The sequence below is a fragment of the Leucoraja erinacea genome, chromosome 2 (assembly GCF_028641065.1).
Source record: "Leucoraja erinacea ecotype New England chromosome 2, Leri_hhj_1, whole genome shotgun sequence".
NCBI classification, from domain to species: Eukaryota; Metazoa; Chordata; class Chondrichthyes; order Rajiformes; family Rajidae; genus Leucoraja; species Leucoraja erinaceus.
The window spans coordinates 25,387,464-25,401,654 of NC_073378.1; the positions used below are offsets into that span (position 1 = coordinate 25,387,464).

The window sequence follows — 14,191 nt, forward strand, 5'->3', positions numbered from 1 at the left end:
TGGAAGGACATTATTGCTATTGAGGGAGGCAGTGTGGGTCCCTACACACCTTTAGGGTCACGTGTACCGAGGTGCAGTGAAACGTTTTCTGTTGCGTGCTAACCACTCAGCGGAAAGACAATCAAGCCGTCCACAGTGTACAGACACAGGATAAAGGGAATAGTGTTTAGTCAAGATCAAGTCTAGTAAAGTCCGATTAAAGATAGCCTAAGGGTCTCCAATGAGGCAGATGGGGTCAGGCCCACTCTCTAGTTGTTGATAGGATGGTTCAGTTGCCCGATCACAGCTGGGAAGAAAAGAAATGGTACCTGAATTTGGAGGTAGACAAAAATGCTGGAGAAACTCGCTGAGTTTCTCCAGCATTTTTATCTACCTTTGATTTTCGATCATCTGCAGTTCCTTCTTAAACCTGAATCTGGAGGTGTGCGTTTGTTTTCACACTTCTTCACCCCTTGCCTGATGGGAGAGGGGAGAAGAGGGAGTGGCCAGGGTGCGACTCCTCCTTAATTATGCTGCTGGCCTTGCTGAGGCGACCGGAAAGACGCCACGACTCTTTGGGCGACTGAGGAGACGACTCACGACCATATACAGGCGACATGTCGCGGGGGTGAAGCCCGTATGGGCGTGAGTAGTCGCCCAAAGAGTCGTACCTTGTTCTGGTCGCCGGTGGATGATGGGTGCCGGCAGTCGCCGAAAAAGTCGCATAAGTGGGACAGGCCCTTTACTGAATCTCCTCAATCTTCTCAAGAAGTTGAGGGGCTTTGTGTACGATTGCACCAATGTGTTGGATCCAGGTCAGATCCTCATAGATAGGCATGGCCAGGAATATGAGAGAGGACCAGGCAGGGGTTAACGATATAATACAATAAGATACAATAGAACTTTATTAATCCCATGATTCCTGGGATGTCAGGACTGTCTTATGAAAAAAGACTGGATAGACTTGGTTTATACTCTCTAGAATTTAGGAGATTGAGAGGGGATCTTATAGAAACTTACAAAATTCTTAAGGGGTTGGACAGGCAGGAAGATTGTTCCCAATGTTGGGGAAGTCCAGAACAAGGGGTCACAGCTTAAGGATAAGGGGGAAATCCTTTAAAACCGAGATGAGAAGAACTTTTTTCACACAGAGAGTGGTGAATCTCTGGAACTCTCTGCCACAGAGGGTAGTCGAGGCCAGTTCATTGGCTATATTTAAGAGGGAGTTAGATGTGGCCCTTGTGGCTAAGGGGATCAGGGGGTATGGAGAGAAGGCAGGTACGGGATACTGAGTTGGATGATCAGCCATGATCATATTGAATGGCGGTGCAGGCTCGAAGGGCCGAATGGCCTACTCCTGCACCTAATTTCGATGTTTCTATGTTTCTATGAGAGAAATTGATCTGCCAACAGTCATAAAACATAATGTAAGGGGGAGGAGTTGTACAGTTTGACAGCCACAGGGAAGAAGGATCTCCTGTGGCGTTCTGTGCTGCATCTTGGTGGGACCAGTCTGTTGCTGAAGGTGCTCGTCAGGTTGACCAGTGTGTCACGGAGGGTGTGAGCTAGTATTGCCCAGGATGCTCCGCAGATTGATCATCCCCTCCAAGACCAACCTCCCATGAATCCACCTGCGCCCCCAGGATGGAGCCGGCCATCCCTATGAGTCGGCCAGATCCCGATCATTCGTGCGGTCACGGTGGCGCAGCGGTAGAGTCGCTGCCTTACAGTGAATGCTGCGCCGGACACCCGGGTTAGATCCCGACTACGGGTGCTGTCAGTGCGTTGTTTGCACGTTCTCCCCGTGGGTTTTCTCCGAGATCTTTGTTTTCCTCCCACACTCCATAGACGTGCAGGTTTGTAGGTTAATTGGCTCGGTGTATAAATGTGAAAATCGTCCCGAGTGCGTGTGGGTGTGGGGAGGGTGGTGTTCGTGTGCGGGGATCGCTGGTCGGCGCGGAAAGGCCTGTTTCCGCGCCGTGTATCTCCAAACTAAAACTAAACTTCCCCTGGGCCATCTCCAACGCCAGGAATATGAGAGAGGGGCACGACAACTGAGCTGTAACCGTGGCGTGAGGGGGCGATGGTGGTGACAGCGCAGCGCTGTGGTCCGCAGCTCGTTCAAGCACAGGATACAAGAGACAGATTGTGGGCCTCGGACAAGAGGCGAGGATTGTGACACAATGGTGTCCCTGTGGCAGGGAGTGAAGACAGTGGCCTCCTTTGTTCCCCGTATGTAGTCGGGGGGACATCTCCGCTCATCCAGGGACACAAGTGTCCTATTGTCAATAAACATTTGTACCACTCGCTTTAGTTCCATGTTATTAGTCCCAGGCTGCACGTGGAGCCTGAAGAAGGTTGTCAACATCAAACGTCACCTATCCATGTTCTCCACACATGCTGCCTGACCCGCTGAGTTACTCCAGCACTCTGTGAAACGTCACCTATCCATGTTCTCCACAGATGCTGCCAGACCCGCTGAGTTACTCCAGCACTCTGTGAAACGTCACCTATCCATGTTCTCCCCAGATGCTGCCTGACCTGCTGAGTTACTCCAGCACTCTGGGTCCCATCCTGGAGTACTGAACACAGTTAAAGGTACAGCGTGGAAACAGGCGCTTCAGTCCACCAAGTCCGGGCTAACTAGCGATCCCCGTGCATTGGCACTGCCCCGGCAAGGCCAGCAGCATAATCAAGGACAACTCTCACTAAATATTCAGTTCAGTTCAGAAACATAGAAACATAGAAATTAGGTGCAGGAGTAGGCCATTCGGCCCCTCGAGCCTGCACCGCCATTCAATATGATCAGGTAGAGTCGCTGCCTCACAGCGCCAGAAACCCCGGTTCAATCCTGACTACGGGCGCTGTCTGTACGGAGTTTGCATCTTCTCCCTGTGACCACGTGGGTTTTCTCCGGGTGCTCCGGTTTCCTCCCACACTCCAAAGACATACAGTTTTGTAGGCTAATTGGCTTGGTAAGATTTTAAATAGGCCCTGGTGTGTGTAGGATAGTGTTAATGTGTGGGGATCGCTGGTCAGCACGGACTGGGTGGGCTGAAGGGCCTGTTTCCGCACTGTATTTCTAAACTAGACTATACCGTGGCCCGGCATTTAAGAGTCTCGTGGATGAGGAGGGATACGGGTTATGCGCTGGTTGTTGGTCTTGGCATCATGTTCAGCACAGACATTATGGGCCGAAGGGCCTGTTACTGTGCTGTACTGTTCTATGTTCTATGCAGGCGAAAGGGACCAGCCCAATATGCCTGACTTATGATAAAAGAATGGGTCGACTGGGCTTGTATTCGCTGTAATTTAGAAGGATGAGAGGGGATCTTAGGCAAGGCAAGGCAAGTTTATTTGTACAGCACCTTTCAACAACAAGGTAATTCAAAGTGCTTTACATAAAACATTAAAAGCATTGGAAAGAAACACATATAAAATGACATTTAGATGTATCTGATTATCTGAGGAAGGACATTATTGCCATAGAAGGAGTGCAGAGACGGTTCACCAGACTGATTCCTGGGATGTCAGGACTGTCTTATGAAGAAAGACTGGATAGACTTGGTTTATACTCTCTAGAATTTAGAAGATTGAGAGGGGATCTTATAGAAACTTACAAAATTCTTAAGGGGTTGGACAGGCTAGATGCAGGAAGATTGGTCCCGATGTTAGGGAAGTCCAGGACAAGGGGTCACAGCTTAAGGATAAAGGGGAAATCCTTTAAAACCGAGATGAGAAGAACTTTTTTCACACAGAGAGTGGTGAATCTCTGGAACTCTCTGCCACAGAGGGTAGTTGAGGCCAGTTCATTGGCTATATTTAAGAGGGAGTTAGATGTGGCCCTTGTGGCTAAGGGGATTCAGGGGGTATGGAGAGAAGGCAGGTACGGGATACTGAGTTGGATGATCAGCCATGATCATATTGAATGGCGGTGCAGGCTCGAAGGGCCGAATGGCCTTCTCCTGCACCTAATTTCTATGTTTCTATGTTTCTATGTATAACGATTATTAGATTATTCAGATAAAATAATTACAAAATTAAAAGCAATCAAATAAAATATTTAAAATAGAATTAAACCAGGAATAGAAGTTACAGTGCAGTATAGATAATTAATAAATTGTATTGTTTACTGAAAGGCAGCGGCAAACAGAAAAGTCTTCAGTCTAGATTTAAAAGAGCTGAGAGTTGCAGCAGACCTGCAGTTTTCTGGGAGTTTGTTCCAGATATGTGGTGCATAAAAACTAAATGCTGCCTCTCCATGTTTAGTTCTGACTCTGGGGACACAGAGCAGACCTGTCCCAGACGATCTGAGAGGTCTGGGTGGTTCGTAGCTAAGCTGAAGATCACAAAAAGTATTTTGGCCCTAAACCATTCAGTGCTTTGTAAACCAACAGTAGTATTTTGAAATCAATTATTTGACAGACAGGAAGCCAGTGTAAAGACCTCAGAACTGGAGTGATGTGATCTACTTTTTTGGTCTTGCTGACAAATCCTGCTGAGACATGTCGTTTAATAGTAAGATTAAACGAGTACTTACCAGTACGAAGTTTGATCTGTATTTTATGAGGAGTTACGGTGAGGGATTAAGTGAAGACCCCAGCTCCAGTGCGCATGCGGCATACTTCGAAGCAGCGGTGTGAAATCACAGAATAGACACAATATTTGAAGTAAGATAGTAAAGATCACGAGACATCAGTTTATTAGTTTGATCTGTATAATGAGGGTGGGAGCGGCGGGCACTTAATCCCTCACCGTAACTCCTCATAAAATACAGATCAAACTTCGTACTGGTAAGTACTCGTTTAATCTTACTATTTTACTTCGGAGTCACGTGAGTGATTCCGTGAAGACTTCAAAGGTCTGTGATTTCAAACCGTGTAACAGTTTTTATTTCACTCACTGCTGAAGTTTATGAGGGAGGAAGTGTTATCGTAATCAACCAGTGGATCTGCTTTCAAAAGAAACAGAAAGGTATTTGTTAACAATAACAACATAACAGAGCTCCTCTGAGCTTAAATTAATATTGCAGTTTGTAATATTCTCCTGCAATTAAATCAGGTTTATCAACGGTTTATAATAAAAAATGTTCTGAACGCGGTTCCCTTGACCATTCTGCTGTATTGAAAATGTGGTCAACCGGGATGTCCATTCGTTCAGCCGCTGATATCAATGCTGCCCTTGTGGAATGGGATTAAATGTATTATTATCTATTCCGGCAGCTTTCAGTACCTGTTTGAGCCACCTTGGAGTGGTTTGGCTCGTACCCCGTTTTGGGTTACTGTGGTTGACCCATAGGCTTTCCTCTCCCTCTAAGATAGTGGGTTGTGTCTATATATAGTAGTAGATGAGTCACCACACTCAACCTGGACTCTGGTGGGTAGGCCCGGAATCCCACCAGTGAATCGGGCGTTCCTGGTCCATATAGCCATATAACGACTACAGCACGGAAAACACAGGCGATCTCGACCCTGCTAGTTCGTGCCGAATCCATATACCTGCGAGTTAGATTTTACCAGACCTAAATATGAACTTGATGCGTCTGGGGTAATCACCATGTATCCAGTCTAGTTTATGGAGTGACCGGACTCTTTGAGCGTGTACGAGAGCCATAAGCATGAGCGTTTTTTAAAACATAGATTAAGCAAGCTGAGGGATCTGGCTGGTGCCATTCTCTGAGGTATGTCAATATCACACCAATATCCCATACATGGGTATATACCTGGGTGTTTGGGGCTTATATTATAGTTGCCCTTCATAAGTTTACCTTCAGTGGATGGGATCCCATGCTCTGCTGACATGCGGTTTTAGATAAGCAGATAAGGCGCTCCATGCTGTATTTACGGCACTGTAACTCACCTTTTAGTCATGGTGTAGATGTTCCAGGAACTCCAATACGTCAGTGGTTGAATAGTTCGTTGTCCCTGCGTCGTGGCAGTATTTTACCCATGTTAGCTTTTAGTGACTGTTCGCAGGGATGCCGACATGGTGGTAATGTTTCTTTTGGATAATCCCAGTCCCTGGTAAGGTCTATTCAAAACCTGCACCCAGGAGTTTGATGTTTCCCTGGCATGGGTGGCTTATGCCTGATACTGGGTTGAGTCAGCAACCATGGTCCACTAGGGAAATCCATAGGTGACTCGCCCACCGTGTCGTGATGAACTGGGAACCATGGCTGTAGGCCGGTCGGGCACGTTCAATATCTCGGAGACAGATCCCATCTGTATTGCGAAGTGCCCGACGGATGAGGCAGAAGGGAGGAAGGCAAAGCAGAAATTCCCCCTTCCAGCGTATAGGCATCTATCGCTGCTGCCTCTAATCTGGTTCCTAAGTCACATACATGGGTTACTGGTGATTCCGTCTTGTGCAACCAAATTGATATCTGGCTTTCAAACTGCTTAATAAATTTAGCAGATATTTTGGGTTATGACATCTATTCAATGTAATCATAAATTGTACCCCGTGACATGGTGTCTCCTACTGTGTTCTAGCTTCCTAGGACATAGGCAGCTGATATTTAAAATGTCTTTTGACACACCATTGCCAGATTTGTTTGACCAATTTGTTGCACAATAATGATTATTATGCTCCCCATATGGTTGATATAAGCCACCACCATAGTATTATCAATCCGTAACCACATATGTACGTGCTGCATTTGAAATGCATATGCTTTTTAGCCCAATAGGCGATCACCAATCCCAAGAAGTTGATGCCCGGTATGTGTAGTAACGATGTTTGTGACTTGGTCCATCTGTTACCTGTGCTGGATATGGAGTTTAGTTGCTCCCCAGCCTAAAGTACTGGCATTGGTTTTTAAAAATAACCAAGTTGGGATTGGTGATGATAATAGGGCTGAAAACTATGCCAAATATATGTCTGCCCACCACCTTAATTGTGATATAGCTTCAGTGGGTACATTCATGATTTGATTATAGTGACCCAAGTGTCTTGGCAAAGTAACAGTCATATGGACGGAATTGTTATTGAAGCCCAGATAATCCTTGGTAGTAACGCTTCAATTCTGGTTTATCTGGGCGTGGGATGAACCTCAGCTTTAGGGAGCTGTTTCGTAGCTAGAACTGCTCCACAGCTAATTCCTTTGTTTCCCCTAATATGAGGATATCATCCAATATGTGCCATGATTATGCTTGTTTTCTTAATATTTTCATGGCCATTTTTAATAGTTTAGGGCGGAGGTTTAGACCATATGAAATGCTATATGCTCCCATGGTTGCCCTAACCGGGATATCCATGATCCAGGTAAATATATTTAGGTATCTATAATGATCCTAGTGTATGGTATAAGATAGTTAGCATCTCCCATATCAATGCTCCCCATAGGTATCCTAGGGAGATCAGATGTCTGGCAGTGACAAAACTCCACCTCCATCTTAAAGTGGATATACTCAACAGATTTATTTAGTGATATTAGATCAATGATGATGCTACATTCATCATTTTTTATAGTTTTGGTGAATATATTCGATACAAATTCCAATCCGTTTAGTAATGTGCCTGTTTAGTTCAGCTTGCCTTCTCACTTCTCTTTTCTTAGAGGGAGAAACAGCCCTTTGGGCGCATTGCTGAACTGGCAGTAAAATGCCCAATTTGAATTCGTTTTTATCCTCTAATGCTGTTGAGTATATTTTGGTTATTTGTGACAGCATCCCATGCTTAGCCCACTCCCCATGCAGTTTAGTAGAGCACCCTTGTTTTAGTGTAAACTGGGAGGAACCAGACTACCTACCTCCATGCTTGTTGTTTTTCATGAAGGCGTAGTTTGCTGGTATGTTGGTGCTGTCGGTGGGGCGGCGCATCTTCCCACGGCTCCGCTCTGGGCCCCGTCTAAAAAGAACTATGGGGATCTGCAGCGGTCACCAGGCTTTCACCAGTCCTTGTTTGATATTGCTGGTGGATGCCGAGGGGTGCTGCCAGCTGGGTGTTGGATGTGATGTCCTGCTCGTCCCATAGCCTGCTCCCTCTTCCCCGCAGCAGCGGTTTGCATAGCCCCATATATTCGGGGTTGCGGGCAGGTCTATATGCACCATCGTTCAGTCGAGTATCCCAAATATGGGAACATCTTAGGCGTCAGCACCAAAGGCGAGCAAAGGTGGTAACATCTTGACCTTCTGTAGAATTCGCTGCTTGTCTGTGAGTCTACGAGACCCAGCTGCCTGCGGATTTGCCTCTGGAAAGGCCTGTTCCTGCAGGGCTTTTGTTTGGAAGATGGTCGCGTGGAGGAGCCATGTAGTGGCCCACGACACCCAATGGCTCTTCCTGATCCTGCTCCCCTGGCATACTGCTGTTCTCGTCCGCCTGCCCAGCACTTAAGCCAGCCCAGCCCTGGCCTCCTTAGCCCTTAAAAAAGGAGCATAAAGGATGCGCTAAATGGGAGGAGGCAAAGCACTCCACTCCGCTGTTGCATCAATCCCTCGACAAGGGAGATGGCTAGTGCAATAGCACTGGGGTAAGAGTCAGCTCCCTTGGCATTCAGCCAGTGCCCCTTTACACCGGCGGCACAGGGAGCGGCTTGGTGTCGAGTGAGCGGGAGCATTGAAATAGCTCCACCGCTACCGGTGGCTGCCTCCCAGATAAGGACCCTCGTGTGGAGTTGGGCAGGCAGTCCTTCTCCTGGAGGTGAACTTCATGACCTCCTCTGGCTTGGGGAGACAGACATACTCATTTTTGCTGTCTCCAACCTGTTCCAGCTTGGAGGAAGATGGCTCCTGTAGAACCTGTAAATTGGTAAGATTTCCCCTTACCTGCATGTAGAGGCTGCCTGCCGTTTTCCAGGCGGCGTTGTGGCGGTTCCCGGGCGGTAATTCTCCTGGTCAGGAGTCTGCAGGGCTGCCGGTCGGGTTTTTTAAAATTTCCCTCCGGTCCGCGGCTGTACGGAACAGCTGTTCAGCGGACCGGCATTGGCGCAGCTCCTTGCAGCGGTCCGCAGCGTTAGCGGTCCGGGTGGCACCTTGTCCCCGTCACTGTCGGCCCCACGCTGGAGTCGAAACGGGGCCCGCTCACCATGCCTCACTTTGCTCCCCCTGGAGCAAAAATCACAAGGCCCGATTAAGGTAAGTACTTACCTCTCGTCCCTGGATGCGGGAGCTAGCCCGACTCCCGCTGGCTGCCGCGTTCTGCACGCTGTGCGATTATGCCGCATGCGCACTGGAGCTGGGGTCTTCACGGAATCACTCACGTGACTCCGAAGTAAAATCCTTGATATATTCTTTAGGTGATAGTAGGCTGACTTTGTGACTGTTTTTATGTGGCTGTTGAAGTTCAGGTCTGAGTCCATATAACCATATAACCATATAACAATTACAGCACGGAAACAGGCCATCTCGGCCTTACAAGTCCCTGCCGAACAAATTTTTTTCCCCTTAGCCCCACCTGCCTGCATTCATACCATAACCCTCCATTCCCTTCTCATCCATATGCCTATCCAATTTATTTTTAAATGATACCAATGAACCTGCCTCCACCACTTCCACTGGAAGCTCATTCCACACCGCTACCACTCTCTGAGTAAAGAAGTTCCCCCTCACATTACCCCAAAACTTCTGTCCCTTAATTCTGAAGTCATGTCCTCTTGTTTGAATCTTCCCTATTCACAAAGGGAAAAGCTTGTCCACATCAACTCTGTCTATCCCTCTCATCATTTTAAAGACCTCTATCAGGTCCCCCCTTAACCTTCTGCGCTCCAGAGAATAAAGACCTAACATTCAACCTATCTCTGTAACTTAGTTGTTGAAACCCAGGCAACATTCTAGTAAATCTCCTCTGTACTCTCTCTATTTTGTTGACATCCTTCCTATAATTGGGCGACCAAAATTGTACACCATACTCCAGATTTGGTCTCACCAATGCCTTGTACAATTTTAACATTACATCCCAGCTTCTATACTCAATGCTCTGATTTATAAAGGCTAGCATACCAAAAGCTTTCTTTACCACCCTATCTATATGAGATTCCACCTTCAAGGAACTATGCACGGTTATACCCAGATCCCTCTGTTCAACTGCATTCTTCAATTCCCTACCATTTACATGACTACTCTGGCTTAGTTTGTTGTTTTTAGCATCACCATTTGAAGCTGGGTGCTAACTTTTAATCGTTCTTCCTTGGCTCCAAAAACAATTATTTCAGTTTTTTCTTTGTTTAATTGGAGAAAATTCTGGTTCATCCAATCGTTGATTTGCTCAATGCATCCACTCAGTGCTTGTATTGGACTATCGTCTCCTGGTGATATTGTTATGTAGATTTGTGTGTCGTCTGCGTAACAATGGTAACATATTTTGATGTCTTTCATGATCTGAGCCAGTGGAAGCATGTAGATGTTAAACAGAAGAGGCCCCAGAATGGAGCCCTGGGGAACTCCACATGTAATGTTTGCACGCTCAGATGTGTAATTACCTATAGAAACATATACAATTATTAAGGGTTTGGACACACTAGATGCAAGAAAAGCTTTCCCGGTATTGGGGGTCAGACCAGGGTCACAGTTTAAGAATAAAGGGTCGGCCATTTAGGACTGAGATGAGAAAAATCCTTTTCACCCAGAGAGTTCTGAATCTGTGGAATTCTCTGCCACAGAAGGCAGTGGAGGCCGATTCACTGGATGTTTTCAAGAGAGAGTTAGATTTAGCTCTTTGGGCTAATGGAACCAAGGGATATGGGGAGAAGGCAGGAACGGGGTACTGAGTTTGGATGATCAGCCATGATCCTATTGAATGGCGGTGCTGGCTCGAGGGGCCGAATGGCCTACTGCACCTGTTTCTGATATGCAAACTCATTCGGCATGAGCAGGGTGGGCAGAAGGGCATGTTTTGGCGCTGTACTCTTCAATTTTCTAAAGGGCCAAACGCTGGCTGGTGGTACAATTGTAGATGGGACGTCTTGGTCAGCACTAGTGTTGCCAACTGTCCCGTATTAGACGGAACAGCCTGTATATTTGGGCTAGATTGGGCTCTTAAAGATAGCGGAGTCAGGTGATATGGGGAGAAGGCAGGAACGGGGTACTGATCAGCCATGGTCACATTGAATGGCGGTGCTGGCTCGAAGGGCCGAATGGCCTATACCTGCACCTATTGTTCATTGTCTATTGATTCTCTGACACTTTGATGTTATGACTAAGACTCTATAACTATCTCTAAGCCTCCAAGACTCTATGACTCCATAACAATGACAATGACTCCATGGCTATGACTGTGGTTCTCTGACTCTGGAACGATGTCTCCGACTGATATCTCCCTCTCTGCCCTACAGCTGAGGAGGTGGAGAGGCTGGCAGCGATGCGTTCCGAGTCGCTGGTGCCGGGGACCCACACGCCACCCATCCGCCGGCGGAGCAAGCTGGCCTCGCTGGGGCGGCTGTTCAAGCCCTGGAAGTGGAGAAGAAGAAGAAGAGCGAGAAGTTCAAGCAAACGTCGGCAGGTAGGCACGGCCTTTAAACCCTCGCCTCACCGCGCCGGAGACCCAGCTTCCATCCCGACTACGGGTCTGTATCGCCACGGAGTTTGTACCTTCTCCCCGTCACCTGCCTGGGTTTTCACCGGGATCTTCGAGGTCCTGCCACACTCCAAAGACGTGCAGGTTTATCCGTTAATTGACTTGGTATCAATGTAACATTGTCCCTCCAGTGTGCGGGCATCGCTGGTTGGCGCGGGATAGTGTTAGTGTGCGGGATAGTGTTAGTGTGCGGGATAGTGTTAGTGTGCGGGATAGTGTTAGTGTGCGGGGATAGTGTTAGTGTGCAGGGATAGTGTTAGTGTGCAGGGATAGTGTTAGTGTGGAGGGATAGTGTTAGTGTGCAGGGATAGTGTTAGTGTGCGGGATAGTGTTAGTGTGCGGGATAGTGTTAGTGTGCAGGGATAGTGTTAGTGTGCAGGGATAGTGTTAGTGTGCAGGGATAGTGTTAGTGTGCAGGGATAGTGTTAGTGTGCAGGGATAGTGTTAGTGTGCAGGGATAGTGTTAGTGTGCAGGGATAGTGTTAGTGTGCAGGGATAGTGTTAGTGTGCAGGGATAGTGTTGGTGTGCAGGGATAGTGTTAGTGTGCAGGGATAGTGTTAGTGTGCAGGGATAGTGTTAGTGTGCAGGGATAGTGTTAGTGTGCAGGGATAGTGTTAGTGTGCAGGGATAGTGTTAGTGTGCAGGGATAGTGTTAGTGTGCAGGGATAGTGTTAGTGTGCGGGATAGTGTTGGTGTGCAGGGATAGTGTTAGTGTGCGGGATAGTGTTAGTGTGCAGGGATAGTGTTAGTGTGCAGGGATAGTGTTAGTGTGCAGGGATAGTGTTAGTGTGCAGGGATAGTGTTAGTGTGCAGGGATAGTGTTAGTGTGCAGGGATAGTGTTAGTGTGCAGGGATAGTGTTAGTGTGCAGGGATAGTGTTAGTGTGCAGGGATAGTGTTGGTGTGCAGGGATAGTGTTAGTGTGCAGGGATAGTGTTAGTGTGCAGGGATAGTGTTAGTGTGCAGGGATAGTGTTAGTGTGCGGGATAGTGTTGGCGTAAAGGATAGTGTTGGGTTGAAGGATAGTGTTAGTGTGCAGGGATAGTGTTAGTGTGCAGGGATAGTGTTAGTGTGCAGGATAGTGTTAGTGTGCAGGGATAGTGTTAGTGTGCAGGGATAGTGTTAGTGTGCAGGGATAGTGTTAGTGTGCAGGGATAGTGTTAGTGTGCAGGGATAGTGTTAGTGTGCGGGCATCGCTGGTTGGCGCGGGATAGTGTTAGTGTGCGGGATAGTGTTAGTGTGCGGGATAGTGTTAGTGTGCGGGATAGTGTTAGTGTGCAGGGATAGTGTTAGTGTGCAGGGATAGTGTTAGTGTGCGGGATAGTGTTACTGTGCGGGATAGTGTTAGTGTGCGGGATATAGTGTTAGTGTGCAGGGATAGTGTTAGTGTGCGGGATAGTGTTAGTGTGCGGGATAGTGTTAGTGTGCGGGATAGTGTTAGTGTGCGGGGGATAGTGTTAGTGTGTGCAGGGATAGTGTTAGTGTGCGGGGGATAGTGTTAGTGTGCAGGGATAGTGTTAGTGTGCGGGGATAGTGTTAGTGTGCAGGGATAGTGTTAGTGTGCGGGGATAGTGTTAGTGTGCGGGGATAGTGTTAGTGTGCGGGGATAGTGTTAGTGTGCGAGTGTTGTGCGGGATAGTGTTAGTGTGCGGGGATAGTGTTAGTGTGCGGGGATAGTGTTAGTGTGCGGGATAGTGTTAGTGTGCGGGATAGTGTTAGTGTGCAGGGATAGTGTTAGTGTGCGGGATAGTGTTAGTGTGCGGGATAGTGTTAGTGTGCAGGGATAGTGTTAGTGTGCAGGGATAGTGTTGGTGTGCAGGGATAGTGTTAGTGTGCAGGGATAGTGTTGGTGTGCGGGCATCGCTGGCTGGCGTGGGATAGTGTTAGTGTGCAGGGATAGTGTTAGTGTGCAGGGATAGTGTTAGTGTGCAGGGATAGTGTTAGTGTGCGGGATAGTGGTAGTGTGCGGGCATCGCTGGCTGGTGCGGGCTCGGCGGGCCAAAGGGCCTGTTTGTTTGGTATAAATTGAGTTTAGTTCAGTTTATTGTCACGTGTACCGAGGTTGAAAAACTTTTGTTGGGTGCTAACCAGTCAGTGGAAAGACAATAAATGAATACAATCGAGCCGTTTACCGTGTACAGATACATGATAAGGGAATAACGTTTAGTGCAAGGTAAAGGCAGTAAAGTCCGATATAGGTTAGTCCGAGGGTCAGCAATGAGGTGGATAGTAGTTCAGCACTGCTCTCTGGTTTGTGGTAGGATGGTTCAGTTGCCTGATAACAGCTCGGATGAAACTGTCCTTGAATCTGGAGGTGTGCGTTTGTTTTCACACTTCTGTACCTCTTGCCTGATGGGAGAGGGGAGAAGAGGGAGTGGCTGGGGTGAGACTGGTCCTTGATGGTGCTGCTGTGCGGACACAGGCCCTTCGGCCCACCGAGTCCATGCCAACCAGCGATCCCCGCACATTAACACTATTCTACACACACTTACTTAGACTTAGACTTAGACTTAGTTCCTCCCACACTGTTGAGCCCATCGGGCAGCAAGCTTTCGCCATTCTGTTCGGTTATGTGCGACGTCCTCCACCCTCGATAGGCTTGCGTCCCGAGCTTCCAAATGCTTCCGGAATGTTCCCCTCGGTGTGAGTTGTGGTCGGCTTCTTTTCCTTCTTCCGTCAGCTTGCCATGTCGTCGCTACCT

The 14,191-nt window shown here is 47.8% G+C and overlaps 1 protein-coding gene across 1 annotated transcript in view; it reads left to right on the plus strand.

The window, feature by feature from the left end:
- LOC129707901 (phosphatase and actin regulator 1-like) overlaps positions 1 to 14,191 on the plus strand; it is a 105,568-nt gene that overhangs the window by 22,090 nt on the left and 69,287 nt on the right. Inside the window, 2 exon segments of the mRNA XM_055653351.1 lie at positions 11,249 to 11,371; positions 11,374 to 11,415. Coding sequence (XP_055509326.1) covers positions 11,249 to 11,371; positions 11,374 to 11,415 — 165 coding nt within the window.